This window comes from Anopheles arabiensis, chromosome 3 (assembly GCF_016920715.1).
Source record: "Anopheles arabiensis isolate DONGOLA chromosome 3, AaraD3, whole genome shotgun sequence".
Lineage (NCBI taxonomy): Eukaryota > Metazoa > Arthropoda > Insecta > Diptera > Culicidae > Anopheles > Anopheles arabiensis.
Window position 1 is genome coordinate 34,239,641 of NC_053518.1, and position 20,552 is coordinate 34,260,192.

Sequence of the window (20,552 nt, forward strand, 5' to 3'; positions counted from 1 at the left end):
GTAGCCAAAAAAAGAAAAGGGTGAACAGCGCAATTGAGGCGCAAGCATAAAAATAGGAAAGGGGTGTTTGGAGTAACCAACAGCCAGACAAAAAACCCTTTTTTTGAGATTAGGCTAATGAAATGGGTAGGGAACATGAGCCCGGGAAATGGGATTCTGGTCGAACAAATCAATTGATTCGTACCACGTCCCGTGCGTACATAATTTGCCGCCACGCGCTACCGTTTGACGCGCAAAATGGTGGGATGCGCACCGCTCAAGCGATGATCAATCGATCACACATGGGCGAATCGTGCGAAGAGACGGGCGTAAAGAAGGGGTGAAGCAAACTTACCATGCGAACGGGGCGGAGATGGTGATTTTGGTGTTTTTATGCTTAGATCTGTAACGAGAGGCAACAGAAAAAAGAGAATATTTTTTATTGGGAAACAAGCTACACAATTTCTATATATATTTTATGTTCGGTTCCATTTTTATGAACAATTTCAAAGCCAAACGGCGGACGACACATCGGGTGAATTATTTACATGTCCAGCACCACCAGGGATCGGCATCGTTATTGCAATAAATTAAAATGAAGGGGGAAACCGTGCTGGACACGACAGCGGCTCGTCCCTACTGTTCGAATGTCCTCGCGCTGCACATGTCAATATATTTTCATCACAGCATCATCGGGATGGCCCCTAAGCCTCTGGGATATATCGTGTTTTATACCCAAATGAAGAACGCCTAATGTCGGTTGGCATACGAACTGGGACACACACACACACACACAGACACACATATAAGAAAAAGGCAGAGGCAACAACAGGCCGCGCGTTTGCGAGGGAGGATAATAAAGAGGGAAAAACTCGAAAAGAAGTGTTGAATTACCGGGCAGCGACCAGCCTGCCGAAAGCCTGCCCGCCGCCTCGAAGGTGGACACGACCGGTGTGCTGCGCCCTTGCCACACCATCTGCACCACATCGGCTGTGCGTGTGTGTGTGTGTGCTGGTGACAGTATTAGGGCGCTATTATTTATACCCCCGCGTGTGCCACAGCCACCACCATCGGCTGGTCAAGCTAGGAAAGGACGGATGGACGGAGAAGAAAGAACCAGCACCGGGGCCCCGTGAGATGAAAGCAATCCTCTCGTAAACGGGATTCGTATACACACAGTACAGGGTTGTCGAGACGTGTCCATCGATATTTTATATCGGCAAATTCGTATGTATCCCGGTGCTTTGTGGTGCCCTCCGGGGAATTCGGCGGGTCAGTTTGCTCAGCCCCTGAGCGCAACACACACAGTCGCCACACAGCCCAGTGTTGTTGGCGTTATTGTTCCCAGAGGGTTTTTAAACTTTTGGCCGGACAGCGTAGCATCCTCTCTCTCTCGCTCAATTCCATCATTGCACGCATCACAACCCCTAATAAATAATTGCCAAAAGTGACGTGCCCGTTCCTGAAATCCATACAAGGGGTCACTCGTGTACCACAATTGGGGTTGGAAGCGGCAAAAAGGTTCGCCGCTTCATGTCGTCGACGTCTAAATATTTTTATGCAAATTGGTGATGCAGTTTTGGGATAGAAGGGGAATTGCGCGCAACATGACACACACACACGCACACTGGCCATGACAAATTCGGGGCCATCGCATACACTTTTGACCTCTCGTTGGCGGCTCGTTTACGCAAAGGGGATGCAGCAGCAGAACCACCTTTGCAGCGCGTACAATCGAAGGGCGAATCCCCGGGAGGGGAGATTACAGTTTAATTAATTATGGATGGATGGTGATGGTGAAATGCACTCCTGGTGTCCTGTCCCTAGGTGTGTGAGAGTTGCTAAAAAAAAAACTGGACAGTGTGTGTGAGTGTGTCTCCTTTTTTATGTTTCTCGATAAATAATGCTCACAAAATCGATTGGCACAGGCACTGGAGGAGGATTTGCCATTTATGCAAAGTCATGTCTGGGGGAAGCGCGTGGAAGGTTGTCATTGTAGCTTCGCTTTGCTTTCCTATAAAAATACCAGCATATTTTCTGCACATTGGCATATTGTCGAAGGGACAAAACAGAAAACAGTTATACGGTTCGGTTTGTTTTTTTTTTGTTTCGTTCGGAGGTTATTTGCACAAAAAGGCAAATAAAAGAAACAACAACAGCAGGAGAGAGAGCAAAGAAAAAACGAACTGCTGCTGCATTAAACGGTTTCCTGTGCAACCTTTTAGGATCAGTGTTGATAATTTATTTGCTGCCACCAAGACCCGGAGAACCAGTCCCTTATTATTCCCTCACGCTGGGAATTCATCACTTTGCATGCGCAGCAGCACCTTTCGAGCGAGAACGGAAAAAGCAGCAGCCCAGCAAGCTACCATGGCGACCGTTTGCCATTTGAATATTGCTCTCTCTCCGTGTGTGTAACCTGTGCATGTATGTGTATGTGTGTGTGTGTGTGTGTGTGTGTGTGTGTGTGTGTGTGTGAGTGATGGTAAGAAAAACGAAGAAACGCAAAATGCAACGGGAATGAGCAATTTCCCTGTTTCCCATTTTACTCCCCCCATGGTGCTGCGTCCAAATCGGCAGCGCAATGCTCACGTTGCTTGCGCGCGCGCGCCCTCCCCTTCGGTGCGCCTTTTGTTTATGCAAATAAGCATGTGATTTTCCACCCTTACCCTCCGCTTCCAGGTCCAGGTGCATATCTCGTTTGACGCGTTTGCGTCGATAAGCGTTAAATGAGACCAACTCGTGAGGGCAAAACACTGGCCACAAGCGAGAACCGCAAGGTGCAAATCGGGTTTGCCGGTGGCTCTTTCCATTTCTGTGGGAAGAAGAAGCAACGCAACAGTAAGCAGCAGCAGTGCCTACTTTTCGTTTTCCCATTTGCCTATTTTTGCCAAATATAGTTTTCCGCAAGAGAAGAGACAGCGGGCAAAGAACCATCTGCAGCTAATGAGCTGTACATTTACATTGGAAATGAGTTTGGAACGGTTGGAGTGGACAGTGCTGGGGTAGGGGAAGTCCGAAACGTCATTCAATCTTTGAAACCCTTTCCGGTTTGTGCGTTGCGAGCAAATCAAGCACCATTTTCATCCACCTTTATGTGCGTGTGCGTGGTGCTTGTAAAGCTAATCTTTTCCCACTGAAGATAAGCAGCCCCGAGCCGCTCGATTTTTGCATTTTTGGTTGCGGTTTTCCGGCCTGTAAAACCGTCGAGAACAAGTTCTGGTGGTCTTCGTCACTCATTTCCCACCTCCCAGTTTTTTTTTTATGAATACTCGTCCCAATTATGGCGGGGGCAGCATTTTGCAGCGGCGATGACTTCTCTCCCATGATGTTTGGGCTCATTAGCCAAATTTAATTAATTACGCCGATCGTCACTGGCCCCGGTTGTTTCGGTGGTTGTAAAAACAGTAAATAAAAATGTATAAAAACAACTCCTCCCCCCTAAACAGACGCACACACCCTGCTAGAAGTGGGCAAACGTTTTAAATAATTAGAACCCATCTTCCAAAGCAACGGAGCTGTGTTTTAGTTCTTTAGCGTCCTTGAGTTTACCCTGCCCAATTAGTATTAGTTTCGCGATGGGCCGTTGCGACTTCTAATTTGCGTTACCTCTCCCTGTGGAGATGATTTGTGTGACGACGAAATGCTACCCCCTCCCCATTAATCAGCCCGATTTATGCCAATTTCTTTTCTAAGCATAATTGACCGCACAGGCAACGTTAACAACACGTGTGACGACGAACTTCGTTAGAGCAAACAAAAACGCAGAAGAAAACAAAAATACACAAATCAACACCTGGAGGAGGCATTGCACTAATTTTTTGCCAAACGGTTCCCGCAATTTGCACCACCTCAACCACAAAGAGAATGAGAGAGAAAGATATAGAATAAGAGAGAGAGAGAAAAGGCCAGCTTGACGGTGTGAAATCCCTTCCAACGAGGACGAACCGATCGCTCGCGGCCGACTCGATTGCTGCACCAACACACCTTAGCAACCGCAAATCGTTAGCGCTTTTCTTCGCCCTAACCCTCGCCGCAAACCTCCCATTCATTGCCCCCGTGCACCACCTGCAGTTCTAGTTATGCATATGTGCACGCACTTCCCGTGCAAAACTCTTTGTTGAAGGCTGATCCGTAACACACCGTTTGCGCACCGAAATGCGCAGCGAAGCTTGGTAAGCAAATTTTCCACCCTTCCGCACCCCCCCCACGACACCACACCACCAAATGGCTCCGAAGGGCTCATTCATTTGTATGTAATTCTTTTTGACTGCAATTAGGCGCTTCAATAATCCTTTTAATGTGCGTTTGCGCAAACCGCGGGCGCATGCATTTCTTCCCCACTAGTTTTTTTTTGTGCAAAACACACTCACACACACATACAGACAGACAGACACACACACAACCGAGGTAGCCACGCTGGTGCACCGGCTTCGTAATTATTATAATTAAAATAAAGTGAATAATAATTAATTAATGGGTTTTTCGTTTTGCACGCTGCCGTACTAATGATCTAGAAAAGGGGTGGAAAGAGTGACGGGGAGCTTGAATGGTGCCTCTCGCTCCCCACTGTTGTACAATTGGCGTTGTTGGCGTCTGTTTGTTTGCTGTGCTGGGCTTCTCTGTGGCTTCAGTGCGCCAGTGCAAGGTGCACGGTTGCATTGGAAACTATGCTCTCGTTGGAGGGGGGGGGGGGGTAGTAGCGGGCAGGCTGCTTCAAATGACTGACACACGTGGAATGTAAAATAATCGAGCCGCTGTCAAAATGGTTTAAGTTGCAAAGCGCAAAAAATAAGGTTGTTGTGCTTTTTTTCAGGTGGAGGAAAGTGAAATGGGAAAATCAGTATTAGCACCCAGAAAAAAAGGGTCCTAACAAGCACCATCCTGTACCTGCTGGTGCACCGTGCAAAGGCAGGAAATGGGTTCGGTTGATCAAGAGCAATTTCGGGATAAACGCGATAAGGATCGGCCCCGAGAGTCATCCCACCCGAGGGGCAAGCAGCAAAGGAAAGGATTTAACAACACACGGAAAGGGAAACGCACCGAAGTGGATGAAATTTCATCTTTCCATTTAGATGAGAGGGAAATTAGATGAGCCTCAAAAATGGATGGAGGAAAACGACAACAAAAGTGAAGCAAAAAAAAGCTGTAAAATCATGTCGCTTCTCCAGCCCAGCGATAGTGATCTCGAGTGAGAGAGAGCCCTGTTCCTTGCTGCTGCTGTCTCGCGATGGTTTGTAAGGGTTGTTTTTGGGGGAGTGATCGCTTGCGCTTGCGAACAACAACCCGATCGATCAATCGATTCCTGGGACGGCACACGGACGGACGGAGAGCAAAAATTTGCCTAGCAAAACAGGCGCGTCCGGCGGCGGCGGCCCTTTCGTTGTTGGTGGGAGAATGCCTGCAGCGACGAACCCCGAAAGGCATGGCGAATCCTTCGCAAAACTAAAAAAGCAAATCGTGTTTGTGTAAGGATCGAAGCAAGAACAAGAAGAAGCGGAGAAGAAGGTGTGTGTGTGTGTGTTTTTCTTCTCCATCAACTTTTCCTCTTCTATGCTTCTTTTTATGCTCGGTTTTTGATGCACACATTTACCTGTGTGGCTGCATGCAGGATGTGCGAAGGTGTGTGGATTGAAAGAGAGAGAGAGAGGGAGTGGAATCGAACAGGAAGCAAAACCGTATCGATAGGCGATAGAGATGCGTTTTTGGGAAACGATTTTTCATGCTGTTCTGTGCAATGGCGCAAAAAAAAGATGGGCATAGAAGGCAGAAATAATAAAAATAAAAATCAACCTTTTTCGCCCTCACAAAAGCGCTATGGATTTCGGTACCAGCTTGTTGTTTCTTTTCTTTCGCTTTTTTTTTTCGTTGGTGTGCTGTACAATTTTTCTTCAATTCCAAGGACAAGGCGATGGCGGTGGTGGCACGGTGGTGTGTTGTGTATGTATGGATAATAACCGACCTCGGACCTCGAAATCTCGTCTTCCACCTCGGCAAGGTAGGAGGAAAATGAAGAAGACGAACAACGAACTAAACAAAAAAAGAAGGAAAAAGGTTACGCATATCTGTGTCCTGCAGCGTGCAGTGCTCTTGCAGTCTCGACCGTGGACACATTGCGTTTCCTTCTTCTAAGGCTTTTTTTTTTTGTTTCGTCTAGGACAGAAAAGTGCATTATTTGCGTTTCATTGGATGTATTGATTGAGCGCATAGGGAAGATTCAACCATTGCTAAGAGAGGGGAAGAAATAGTGTGTCTTTGTGGAACGATCTGGTGCTTTTGCTTATTGTTACTTTGATACAGAAGACGATAAATTACCAGAAAGGTATGGTATGTAGAGCAGCAGCAGCAGCTCTTTTGTGGAATGAATGGGAAAAGGAAATCATTTTTTTGTCATGCGGAAAATAATACACAAATTTGAAGGAAGGAAAATGCGCTTCAAAAGATCAAATTTGATCTAACACACTGTTTTAGTAGAAAAATGAAAAAATCTCAATCGTTACATTGAACCAGCCTTTCACAAACGCAAAAAATGGGATAAAACGTCCCAGAAAACACTTACTTAAATAATACTTAATTCAGTAATAATGTCAATTTGAAGTCTTTAGGTGGTCTAAAACGTAACTTTAAGACGAAGACAGTGATTGACTCTAACAGTTGTATTTATCGTACGCTCTTGAAACCTAATTATTGGACATTTGCAAAGATACAGTGAAAACAACCTATTATTCAACTTTTTTTTGATGGCTTATTCTTCAAAATGTATAAACACTAAAATAATACTTTTCTAACCATGTTACACACCACTCCCCCCCATTATTACATCTTTATTTATTTATTTATATTGATCTATACACCTTCACGGTCTTAAAAACCTTGATGGTCAAGTGTTTAATCCCTACTCTAGGTTTGAACCTAATATAGCACACACCATGATTCATAACTGCGCGTTAACGACTACATTACAGTGTCGATCGACAAGTCGGCCGATTAAAGCGCTACTTAACCATTCAAAACTGCCCAATAATCGACCCAATAATCTCTCCCTTGCTATGCGCACACAAGGGAGCGATTATTTGCGTCTTGATAAATTGCATACGCTTTCGAAACAAACACTCAAAGGAACTAGGGCTTATTAGGGGCCCTTTTCCCCCCCTTTTCCATCTACAATGCCCCCAGGTTTCGTAATCTTTAGGTAGGTTTATCGCTTGGCTCGCGCGCGAGCTATTTAGTTGCAAACCGTGTCACACAAACATCGGTCGTCGGTCTATCGATGTATCGGGCTGGCGGAAGAGCGCACCTTATCGGCCCTATTGCACCTTCCGCACTGCCTGTCGGCTCTTATCGTGCACACATAGCGCAAGAGCGCTCACACCAAGCGAAGGAAATGTGTCACGGCGTTATAAAAAAAGTGACAAGCAAGATCGCGCGGAAAGCAAACCCCTTGGATAGAAGAAAGTATCTCCGCACGCTCCCCTCAGAACGACCCGACAGAAAGACACTTACATCGTTGCGTAGGGGACGGCGTACGCAGCAGCTCCCGTTTGGCGGAATGGTTGTTGTTGTCCTCCCGGTGGTCGGACCGGTGGTCACGCTGCTCCCGCGCCCAGGACCGCACCTTCGACAGGACCATGCTGGTGGCGGTCTGCGGTTCACTGAGGTGGCTCGAGTTGGACGGTAACAATAACATATCACAGTGTGCGACGGCGGTGGCGCTGCTGCCGTTGCTGCTGCTGCTGTTGCTGCTGACACGGCGACACCTGCGTAGCTTGTGCGGCGGCCGTCGTTGCTCGTCGTTTGCCGCAATTTTGTCCTCTGTGCACCACCACCCGTGTGTGCACCGAGCAGTGTTTGACACTTGGCAAAAACTGGGAACACACGCACGCACGCACGCACACAGCAACTGGATCACAATTTGTTTATGAAGAAATTGTACAAAGAAAGGTACCCCACAACACACCACATCACATCTCGAAACCCAAAATGCTTGCTTTCTTTTGCTATGGTTTTGGCACGGTCAAAGCATCTCTTTGCGGTGGCCTCAGAACGGCACGGCCCACTTGCAAGGCGGAATGTGGAACAGACAAACACGCCACATACGATGCGCAATGTGCCTTGGAGCAAAACCGATTGATACCCCTTGATTTTTGGTGTGTTTTTTCACTTCACTCGAATTGGCGCCCCCCGCGGAGAGTATTTTTCAAATTATTAAATTCTTTTCGCTTTATAAAATGCTTCTTTTCCGTTTTTTTGCAAATTATGCACACATCACGCGCTTTTCACAATCACACACAACACACAATAAAACAGCCCGCAGTAACACCCGGTCGGTGCGCTGTTCCTACTGCCTGCCTGCTACTACTATTTACGACGAACTGTACGTCACTGTGAGGTGGAGGTGCCACACGCATCCGCACTGTTGGAGTGGTAAAGGAGATCTGATTTTTTCACCACTATCACTATGTTGTGGTCGTCGTCGTCGTCGCTGCGAGCATGTGGGGGCCCTTCTGCGCTCTCTAGGTGTGTGTGTGTAGACTGCACACAACCACACACAGAGAAGGGCGCACACGTACAGTGCGCTTGAATGCGCATGTTGTGCTAGGGAGCGCGCGCACAAGAAGGAGCAAGAGAGAGAGAGAGAGCGCGTGCGAGTGTGTGTTGGTGTGCGTCTTGAACAATGAACAAATATGGAGGGGAAAAAGCATAAATTAAAGCAGCCGGTTGTCTCGCTCGCTCGCACGGCTCGAGCGAACGGTTGCGTGTGCCTCCACTCTAGCACGCTTGGCAGCGCTGCATTCACACACATTGACAGCACGTACACACGCACACCGAGAGCGTTTTACAGTGCAGCGCTGAAGGCTGATGATGTTGTGACGTGCAGCGCGCGAACTGGAGAGTGGGGAACAATGTTTAAAAAATAGGCGGAGACTATTTAAATTAGTTTTTTAGTATTTCATTTTGCTTCTTTTTTATGGTTTTGCTTGTGCGCTTTTGTTTTGTGAAGCTGTTTTTCTCTTCTTAGTGTCTTAGCTTGCTATGTTTCATAGTGACAGGGATCTTATGCTGTGAGTAGGTTCGAGAAGCAGTTTGACAGTATTTTAAAATGTCTTTTGTATTATTTTCTTATGTTTGTTGTATGTCATTGCAGCAAAAATGTATTATTTTGAGCATTCTACTGGAATGGTATGCGCGAATAAATGATTTCAACTTCAATTTAAAGCATTTCAAAGCGTTAATATTCTTTTGTAAATAAATATAAATTTAAAACGATTTTATACCGCCAAAAAAGCGCTCATTCCACTACAGTAGCTGTTAAATTGAAAGGATAGAGTTTCTTGCTATCTGGCCACTTCTTCGCATCCCACCGCGATCAAGATCCGAACAGGTACGGGTGGCGGTGGAATGCATTCTGTCCCTCGATGCGAACCCTTGTCCCTTGCTTTTCTATTATTATTATTATTATTTTGCTTTCGTTCGGTGCAATCAAGGGTCCTACACTTGGATTTGGCCACACAGGCGAGTAAGAAGGTGCAGACACGAATAATCGTCCTCAAATGCACACACACACACACACACACACACACACACACAGATCTCTATTGCTTGCACCATTGATGCGCTGTTTGCTGTGTCGCACTGATTGCACTTTGAAGCGGTCCGAAATTGCATAAGGTAATTTTGCTGTGTGCGATGTTGCGATAGAGGCGAATGATTCTTTTCTCTCTCTCTCTAGCTCTCGCTTCGGGGTGCTCCTTAACGATCCTTCGCTAGTGGAAAAGAACGAACGGGAAGGTAGGAAGGAAAAATAGCGCACACACAAGAAAACCCACACCCTTGTTAAGGGTCTAGGTTCGGCGATCGATTTTCTCTTTTTTCGTTTAAAAAAATCGTAAAATCAAACAAAAAATGAAAATGCAATTGGGGTTGCAGCTTCGGTGCGTGTATGAACTGATTTTTTCTTCCTTTTTTTTTGTTCTTGTTGGGTGTAATGCGTGTGTTTTGTTGTTGTTGTTGCTTCTTCTCTGCCCATTTCCACTGCTTCTTACGCGCTGCATTTCGGTGCCACCGTAATCGTGGCATTTTTCTTGGATTTGCCGCCGTTTTTTCACCCAAAAAAACCTCCGTACATTGCGCTGTTGTATCCCCGCCGATTGGTATGTGGGGTGTTGGTTGTAACGAGCGTACAGCGATCGTTGTCGCTTGTGTATGTGTACGTGCGTTTTTTTTTCTCTTCTTCGCTTGGTAGTGGAAAAATTGCCAAAAAATCTATTCACCGGTAGGAAATTCTCACGCTAGAAGAAATGAGAGGATTTTGATGTTTTTTCACCCAAAAAATAAAACCCAGAGGCAAAGGGAACGGTTACGCGCAACGACCGTTGCCGCTGGTAATGCAATCTTCGAGGAGCATTTGCTGGAAGAGGCATTCGCTAGACAAGGTGTAGAAAATTGCCAAATTGCTTGGGTATTGAGTGTGCGCGGTGGTGTGAGTGGCGGAGAGCGGGAGCTTCCTAACGGACAAAAATCTTTTAATGCCCTTTTGTTTTCGTGTTTTTTCTCGCAAAAAAAAAAAAATCTCCACCCTTCTTGGAGATGTAATTTGATTTATCGTAAGAAACGCACCGTCACAAGCGCTTAAGCGGTCGACACTGGGTGCACTTTAAATATTGATTGCCAATCGATTCGGGTGAAGATTTAAATGACAGACAGAGGTGTTCTTTTCGTTTTTTTTTGGGAAAAAGCAACGTGATTCTGGAGTAAAACCGTTCCTTCCTGTGAAAGGGACACGGTTGGAAAAGTAGTGGGAAATTGGGGTTAGTTGCTGGAAGGATTTATGTTGCGTTCGTTTTTTTGTCTTTTTTTGGTGGAAAAAAGTGATACAGCAGTTAAGGAATTTTGTAACGAGCTTTGGCGCGCTTTTAACCGCCAAATTGCTTCCGTACGGTTGGAAACATTCGCGAACGTTGCAAGAATGTAACGTCTAGAAGGATGTTTGGCGCCAATTCAACAGTTCCAACGGTTTTCCCGTTAACGGTTTTTTTTTATTGATTTTTTTCTTTATTCTGTTGGTAAATTCGCGCCTTTTCGAGAAATGCATCTGGTAGCGAACATACAGCACGATTAATGGCATGAAAAGCTACCTCAACGAACGTTAGTGACAGTCTTAATCTTACAGAAACAGAAAAAAATCCAATAAACGACTCAACCTAGACAATTTCATCGATTTAAACTGATACTGAAGAGCATTGGCGAATACTTTCTCATCAATAGATTTGAATAAATTGCCTATGTTTGAACTTGAACTACATTAAAAGCAGCAGCCCCCGAGCCCTGAGCCGAATTTGATAGAATATTCAAATGGAAGAAAAACATTTACCTTTGCACACTTGGAATGTGTGGCGGACGCCAATAGAAAAGGTTTCTATTAGCCCGTTTGCAAAAAAAAGAAAACGACACATCCGAACCTTGCACCCACCACAAAACGTCCACTTGCTTGCTACTTCCGGCGCTCACCGGCCGCTAAAAGCGGACAAGAAAAAGCCCTTCAGCCTGCAGTCTGCCGAAAAAGGAGGGACCCGATGCGAGCGACAGTCCGCACGCAGTTTAGCATAAATACACAAATTTTGCATTAAATTGGACATCGCACACAAACACACACATGCACGGACTTCTACTCTACGGACCGGATGCACGGGGACGACCGCAACACGCCGGCGACCCTTTTTTCTTTCTTCTTCCATTTGCTTTGCCTTTCTCCGGGTGTTGTCCGGTGGATTGGCGCTTCCAGCTCCAGCTTCCCAGCAAGTCCGAATCAATTTATAGCAATTGTGCATGCGATTGAAAGGACCGCAACCCTCGTGCTACTCCTCCACCGCTGGGTTGGGTTGGTTTCTGTGTGAGTCTAGTTTGCCGAGCGTTTCCCCCATCCCAACCCTAGCGAGTCCGACAGAAAGGGAATTGTTTGGCGGAGGAGGTTTTTCGCCTCGTTTGTGTTCGGTCATGTGTCTTCATTTACATAAAATTGGCATCGGATGGGTTGGATGGATTCGTGCTGGTGAAAGTTTGATGAACTCTTGTGCCAGGAGAGAGCGGGTAGTATTTAGAGAGCCAATTTGTTTTTGTTCAATTTCGTTGGAAAAATTCGACAGTTCAATGTCTGTATTCTCGTACACTCGGTTCGTAATTCGTATAAGAAAAATACTTCTTCGCGTGCACGAGCTCGAGCTCTCCAACACGAATGCAAATTCCACCATTCCAACAATCCAACAATGCTCTGCATGGTCCACACAGTCGCCCGGCAATCCCACCAAAGAGCCGCACACGAGTACAATAAATCATGGCCGTAATGACAATATTCGCTTTCTCCCTGGGCGCATACATAATAACGCAGTAAGCTGAATTGCTATTGATTGCTTCTTGCTCGAAGCAATCGAATCGAAGAGGGCCGAACCGTTCCCTGCCACCCTTCCTCTATATCTCCTGTCCTGCCCGACGACTGTCCATTAAATGGCGCTTCGAATGGAGAAATCCTCCTCCTCCTCCTTCTCGGCCTGCTTTGTTTTGCTGGTTAGGCACAAATCGCTAAATACACATCGCGTTAGGCATACACAGCAAAAGGGGAGGAATTAATTAAATTTGCGCTCTCTTCTCCTCGGGGCCGTGTGCTTTTTGCATACGATTAGCCATCGGGCTGTGGCGCCCGGCTGTGTGTAAATGTGTAAGCATACTTGGGTTGGGACTGCTTCGTGCCATCTTTACCGACAGACACAGAAAGACCCATCTATTCTGCACATCTGTCCACTTCGCGCTGAGAGCCAATCGATAATCAACGCAGGCCCACACAGCAGACGCACTCGCAGTCGTGTAGCAACGGCGTGAATTAGAATATTCATGGGAAAAGCTTGGGCAAAGTGCAGCAAAAGGCAGCCGAGGCAAAATATGCTACACGCGACACACTGCTGCGAGCCCGATCCATTGCCCCACGGTCGAGTGGCGGCGTTCGCGTTGCGTTTGCTCGAGCCCAGAGAGTTTGCTCAAATTAGTTTGCAAGTGTGCCTGGTAAGCCTGGGATTATCGATTGATTATACATTATTTGTATGCAAACGAAAGCAGCGCGCCCGGTGCCGTTCTTGGGCAAAAAGCGAGTGTGTGTGTGTGTGTGTGAGAGAGAGAGAGAGAGAGAGAGCGGGCAACATAATCCCATGCTTCAGATACCATCAATTAATTTTAATGATATTCCTTTGTAGCCAGGCTCCACCTCCACCGCCGGAATCGGTGAAATGGTGGGTCGCGCTCGTTCGCCGAGAAGCCCTTCTGCCGGGCATTAATATTCTTCCCAGCCCTGTTTGGCACAACAACAGCAACAGAAACAAACAAAAACCGACTCCCCAACCAGGGCAGGATGATTATGATTATTATTATCATTGCGCTTGGCCCTTTTGCTTCCCAAAACCGGACGCCGGAAGCCCGGGAACGCACGCCCATGGCCCAGGGTTTGAAAAATGTAAATATTTGCAAAATTAAATACATATATCGACGATGGGCGCACGTAGCCAAAGCTAAAAAAATCAAAAAAGAAGGAAAAAGGCAAAACAGTCCCTGTCAACGGTCATCCACCAACAACGGTACAGGCATCAATCCCGCCGTCCAAGGGCCGTCTTTCATGATGGGCCGCTTTCGCTTACCTCACATTATAATACAATTTTTAGCATCTAATAAATATTCCACCGTGTGTACCGGCCGCTGCAAGTACACACACACACATACAAACACACAAACCTGGCCTTTGGAAGGATGCCTCTTTTCGGAGGTCAGCAGAAATAAACATAAAATTGACCATCAAGCACCGGGTGGCGTATCATCGAAGTGGCGGCGACGACACAACGGACGTGGCAGGAGAAACCAAAAGGAGTTAAAAAAGGATGTTCCATTCCTGAATGGCCGCCATGCCATGGTTCGGGTCGGCAAAGTGCAAAGCTCTGGGTAACCCGAGCAAAAAACAAAAAAAAAGAGATGTAACAACCAGTTTTGCGTTTGGGAAGCTGGGAAGGATTGAGTGAAGAAACAGAAAAAAACCGGCTGCCGGTGGGCGGCACATACACAAAAAAGGGTGCCGGTTTCGTCCGCTCGAAAGGATGAATTTGAATTCGTTTGGCCGCTTGTTTTTGTTGTTGCTCGGTGCCGTTGTTTCTTCAGCAAGAAAAGAGAAAATCAAACAAAATCATGCAGAAAGCAGAGTGAGCCCATTTCCTGAACCACCTTCTTCGGTACAATCAATTTTGTACAAATATCAATCAAAACCCCGCCAGGGTCCTGCGAACGCGTTTTTTGACTCGAACTGCACTTACAGGAGGAAGAGAGGACGCTTTAGATTTTTCCATTTCTATGCAACACCAACATACATTACAGAGCGGCTGGGGGGGGGGGGAAGTGTCTCTTCCTTACGCCACCATACGCACGGTGCGCGCACGTGGTTTGGTGATTGAATTGAACCGGCGGCCCACAGGTTTCCCCTGGAACGGTTACCCTTACCCGTTCGCTCTTCTCGCAACCGGGAAGGGTGTAAAGTGACTGTATTCTGCCTTTGATCTTGTCGGAAAACATCTCACTCTCGGGGCTCGTGTGTTTGGGTTCCATTATCAGTTGTACCGCTTTTTTCCGTTCTTCCTTCTGGTAACTCGTTTTACAGTCCGCTTAAACGCTTTTGTCCATCACAAGCACGGCTGTCCGGCTGAGGCGTGTAATGTCCTTGGGGTTGGAAAAATTCATTGATTTTCTTTTGCGCGCACCAGAGTGTAAGCAATCAAATTTAAACCATTTTTCCATGTGCGGGATGATGCACAAAAACGGTCCTTTAGAAGTTGTTCAATGAAAGTCAACAGCTTTGGGGAAGGAAATTTAAAACCTTTTGCTGATGCCTTTCATTGATTTCGATCGTTAACTGTAGACTGTAAAGCATCTTCATCCCCTCTGGTGAAGCAACCCCTCATTCTCTTTCTGAGGACCATTTCTGGGTGACGTGGGCCTAAAATTGAGTTCACCTTTTATAGTGGGACACCACATCATTGACCCATGCGTGTGTGTCACGAGCCAAAAAAAAAATCCGACGACCCAGGGTGGTTCGTGGGTGAACCATGAGCTTTAACCCCTGGACGCTGATAGACCGATTGTTCGATGGGTGCTGAAAAATATTACCGATATTGTTTCCCAATCATTTAGCCTGAAAAGTGCGACATTCAGTTTAATGACCACGCGTGGCGGGTAACGGGCACACGGCCAGGTAAGGTCCGTAAGGGGTTGGTTGGTTTGCGACCGATCCGGTTGTCCGTGTCTGTCCATTGTCTTGTCCCGGGGATTGACCGGCATTGTTGTGGGTGATGAGCATCGCTAGCCAGCCGCCTGCTATTGCTGCTGCTTCTCCGATGTGCATATTAAATTGCCGTGCAGATGTTGTTTCTCTCATTCAATAAATAAACACGCTTGACCCTTGTCCAACCCCGGGCAGAGGAACAGCAGCAACGTGCCATGTAAAAGGCGCCCCTTGCGCGAGGGTGCGGAACTCACAGCAGCATACTTTTTGTTCTCTGCCCGGCTGGATGTTCTCACCTTGCCCCGATGGTCTCGACGCACGGCACACTTGAACACCCTCGCACACGGACTGGGGGTTATTGCAATCACTGCAATCACCGTGTGTGCGTCTCGCATCGGACTCGCTGAAGAAAAAAGGAGTCACAAAGGAGAAAGTGTGCGTGTGTGTGTTGTGCTTGTGTCCTCCCTCGCACTGATGCACCGATGGTCGAACATCCTTTGGCCCGTGCTCGAGCCACACCACGGACGCTTTTGCACAGATGTCCCGGGAACCATGGCCATTTGCCGCTCGGCAGATAGAGCGAGCATGTAAGGACGACACCGCATCGCAACGGGCTCTCGCATAACGAATGCACAGACAAGCGATCCCAATTCTGCGTCCTAATGAGACAGAGAGCGGCCATAGAGCGAACCATGCCGTTTTGCCGGCAGATGATCTCTGCCCGCGGTACGGTAGGTGATAATATTCATGGTCCTCTTGCCGTTAAAATATTGCTCTATTATGCTCATCTTCAGCTCCGTTTCTTCGCCTGCCACACAGCCGTGTTTCAATTTTTCCCTGCCTTGCTTGCCTTCCTTACCGTACCGTCGGCTGAAGCGTTTCTTTGATTATGGCTGCTCATAATGCTCGTATCACCCCGGAGGACCTTCGTGGAGAAAAATCGATACAATTTATTATGCTTAAGGAACGTGCTCAGCCGTCACAGCAAAAGGAGGACGGTTACGAGCAAAAAGGACACGAGTGGATGGTGCGGATGGGTCATCTTTATGTTCGCCCTCAATTAAGAAATATATCATCCACTTTGAGACGGTGGTGGCAAAATTGTGGCACGGGTGTGGTTTACAGTATGTAATGTTGCGAGGACTATATTCTCGAGGGTTATTCTCTAATTTAAATTAACTTAACCTCATTTGCAGTTTATCAATGCAATATTTAAGATAAATAAAATGCAAACGATTCTTCTGGAGCAAAGTGACACTTTTTATTTCCACCTGGATATTACGTTTCATTCAATATTTCATCTACGATTCCTAACGAAACAAGTAAGCCGCGTCTTGAACGCGGAACACGACACGATGTTGACAGATTTTCTGTGCTAATATTATCTTTGCGAAGCAGCACAATTGTAACACACACGCTCTGTTCATTTACTATGCATGAGCAAAGAGCACTCATATTGTGAAAGAACGGTCTAGTTCCAGTGTACGATTGAACGGAGATTTAGCAGTCCCGTTGCTGGGTGTATGATGCAAATTTTGTTTGATTTGTACCAGGTGTTCAAACGCTTGTCTGTTCAACCTGAGTCGCTGCAGTCAATAAAGAACGACTAAAGATCAACAATCGCACTGGCACGTTACAGAACAATGCAGCTGTGCTAACTAGGTGTGCTTTCTAGTGCAGTACTATAAAAGCGGCGATTCAGCGTAACGAGCGTTACAGTACTTGTGTCCCGGGTAAGTTGAACTACGCAAAGTGGGTTAAATCATGGAAAAGTTAAGTGGTGATGTTTTGTGCAAAGTGATGATAACGTTGATGGTAAGTTGAGCAGAGAGAAATGTGAATGTGAAAAGGCAGCAATGTGTGTGTGTGTGTGTGTATCAGGAATAAGTGATCGTAATGAGCTAAAGTGTTTTGTTGTATCGTTCAAAATAGGTGTTAGCGAGTGTCAACGCGGGCATAAAAGATGAAATGCGCAATGGTGTGTCGTTTAAACTAACGGAGCTTATAAGAAAATTGTTTCCCGTGGATGAAAAAGTGATGGAAAGTGCAACGAAGAATCTGATACCCAACATCATCAATAAGATAAAGGATTATATCTTCCCATCAACCACAACGGTCTCAACCGAAACAACAACTGAATCAATAGACTCACAGCAAACAACCGTTGATGCAAACATCGATCAAACAAACGACGCAAGTTCAAATAATGATGAACAACAAACAACAACATCAGTGCCGGTGGAAGAAAGAGAAACCACGACAGCTGAAGATGAGGTCGAGACTACAGCAGCCGAGGAAGAGACAGAAACTACGGCGGCTGAGGACGAGGCCGAGACTACAGCAGCCGAGGAAGAGACAGAAACTACGGAGGCTGAGAACGAGGCCGAGAATATAGCAGCCGAGGAAGAGACAGAAACTACGGCGGCTGAGGACGAGGCCGAGACTACAGCAGCCGAGGAAGAGACAGAAACTACGGCGGCTGAGGACGAGGCCGAGACTACAGCAGCCGAGGAAGAGACAGAAACTACATCGGCTGAGGACGAGGCCGAGACTACAGCAGCCGAGGAAGAGACTGAAACTACGGCGGCTGAGGACGAGGCCGAGACTACAGCAGCCGAGGAAGAGACAGAAACTACATCGGCTGAGGACGAGGCCGAGACTACAGCAGCCGAGGAAGAGACAGAAACTACATCGGCTGAGGACGAGGCCGAGACTACAGCAGCCGAGGAAGAGACAGAAACTACGTCGGCTGAGGACGAGGCCGAGACTACAGCAGTCGAGGAAGAGACAGAAACTACATCGGCTGAGGACGAGGCCGAGACTACAGCAGCCGAGGAAGAGACAGAAACTACGGCGGCTGAGGACAAGGCCGAGACTACAGCAGCCGAGGAAGAGACAGAAACTACATCGGCTGAGGACGAGGCCGTGACTACAGCAGCCGAGGAAGAGACAGAAACTACGGCGGCTGAGGACGAGGCCGAGACTACAGCAGCCGAGGAAGAGACAGAAACTACATCGGCTGAGGACGAGGCCGAGACTACAGCAGCCGAGGAAGAGACAGAAACTACGGCGGCTGAGGACGAGGCCGAGACTACAGCAGCCGAGGAAGAGACAGAAACTACATCGGCTGAGGACGAGGCCGAGACTACAGCAGCCGAGGAAGAGACAGAAACTACGGCGGCTGAGGACGAGGCCGAGACTACAGCAGCCGAGGAAGAGACAGAAACTACGGCGGCTGAGGACAAGGCCGAGACTACAGCAGCCGAGGAAGAGACAGAAACTACGGCGGCTGAGGACGAGGCCGAGACTACAGCAGCCGAGGAAGAGACAGAAACTACGGCGGCTGAGGACGAGGCCGAGACTACAGCAGCCGAGGAAGAGACAGAAACTACATCGGCTGAGGACGAGGCCGAGACAACAGCAGCCGAGGAAGAGACAGAAACTACGGCGGCTGAGGACGAAGCCGAGACTACAGCAGCCGAGGACGAGACAGAAACTACATCGGCTGAGGACGAGGCCGAGACAACAGCAGCCGAGGAAGAGACAGAAACTACATCGGCTGGGGACGAGGCCGAGACTACAGCAGCCGAGGAAGAGACAGAAACTACATCGGCTGAGGACGAGGCCGAGACTACAGCAGCCGAGGAAGAGACAGAAACTACGGCGGCTGAGGACGAGGCCGAGACTACAGCAGCCGAGGAAGAGACAGAAATTACAGGCTGAGGACGAGAGGCCGAGACTACAGCAGCCGAGGAAGAGACAGAAACTACGGCGGCTGAGGACGAGGCCGAGACTACAGCAGCCGAGGAAGAGACAGAAACTACGGCGGCTGAGGACGAGGCCGAGACTACAGCAGCCGAGGAAGAGACAGAAACTACGGCGGCTGAGGACGAGGCCGAGACTACAGCAGCCGAGGAAGAGACAGAAACTACGGCGGCTGAGGACGAGGCCGAGACTACAGCAGCCGAGGAAGAGACAGAAACTACGGCGGCTGAGGACGAGGCCGAGACTACAGCAGCCGAGGAAGAGATAGAAACTACGGCGGCTGAGGACGAGGCCGAGACTACAGCAGCCGAGGAAGAGACAGAAACTACGGCGGCTGAGGACGAGGCCGAGACTACAGCAGCCGAGGAAGAGACAGAAACTACATCGGCTGAGGACGAGGCCGAGACTACAGCAGCCGAGGAAGAGACAGAAACTACATCGGCTGAGGAAGAGGGCGAGACTACAGCAGCCGAGGAAGAGACAGAAACTACATCGGCTGAGGACGAGGCCGAGACTACAGCAGCCGAGGAAGAGACAGAAACTACGGCGGCTGAGGACGAGGCCGAGACTACAGCAGCCGAGGAAGAGACAGAAACTACGGCGGCTGAGGACGAGGCCGAGACTACAGCAGCCGAGGAAGAGACAGAAACTACGGCGGCTGAGGACGAGGCCGAGACTACAGCAGCCGAGGAAGAGACAGAAACTACGGCGGCTGAGGACGAGGCCGAGACTACAGCAGCCGAGGAAGAGACAGAAACTACGGCGGCTGAGGACGAGGCAGAGACTACAGCAGCCGAGGAAGAGACAGAAACTACGGCGGCTGAGGACGAGGCCGAGACTACAGCAGCCGAGGAAGAAACAGAAACTACGGCGGCTGAGGACGAGGCCGAGACTACAGCAGCCGAGGAAGAGACAGAAACTACATCGGCTGAGGACGAGGCCGAGACTACAGCAGCCGAGGAAGACAGAAACTACATCGGCTGAGGACGAGGCCGAGACTACAGCAGCCGAGGAAGAGACAGAAACTACGGCGGCTGAGGACGAGGCCGAGACTACAGCAGCCGAGGAAGAGACAGAAACTACGGCGGCTGAGGACGAGGCCGAGACTACAGCAGCCGAGGAAGAGACAGAAACTACGGCGGCTGAGGACGAGGCCGAGACTACAGCAGCCGAGGAAGAGACAGAAACTACATCGGCTGAGGACGAGGCCGAGACTACAGCAGCCGAGGAAGAGACAGAAACTTCGGCGGCTGAGGACGAGGCCGAGACTACAGCAGCCGAGGAAGAGACAGAAACTACGGCGGCTGAGGACGAGGCCGAGACTACAGCAGTCGAGGAAGCGACAAAAACTACATCGGCTGAGGACGAGGCCGAGACAACAGCAGCCGAGCAAGAGACAGAAACTACGGCGGCTGAGGACGAGGCCGAGACTACAGCAGCCGAGGAAGAGACAGAAACTACGGCGGCTGAGGACGAGGCCGAGACTACAGCAGCCGAGGAAGAG

The 20,552-nt window shown here is 48.4% G+C and overlaps 1 protein-coding gene across 2 annotated transcripts in view; it reads right to left on the reverse strand.

Annotated features, from left to right (window-relative positions):
- Positions 1-20,552, reverse strand: part of LOC120900085 — a 48,797-nt gene that overhangs the window by 11,485 nt on the left and 16,760 nt on the right. For both annotated transcript variants that reach the window (XM_040306668.1, XM_040306667.1), the window contains exon 2: positions 335-382. In XM_040306668.1, coding sequence (XP_040162602.1) covers positions 335-382 — 48 coding nt within the window. The remainder of the gene's footprint in view (positions 1-334; positions 383-20,552) is intronic.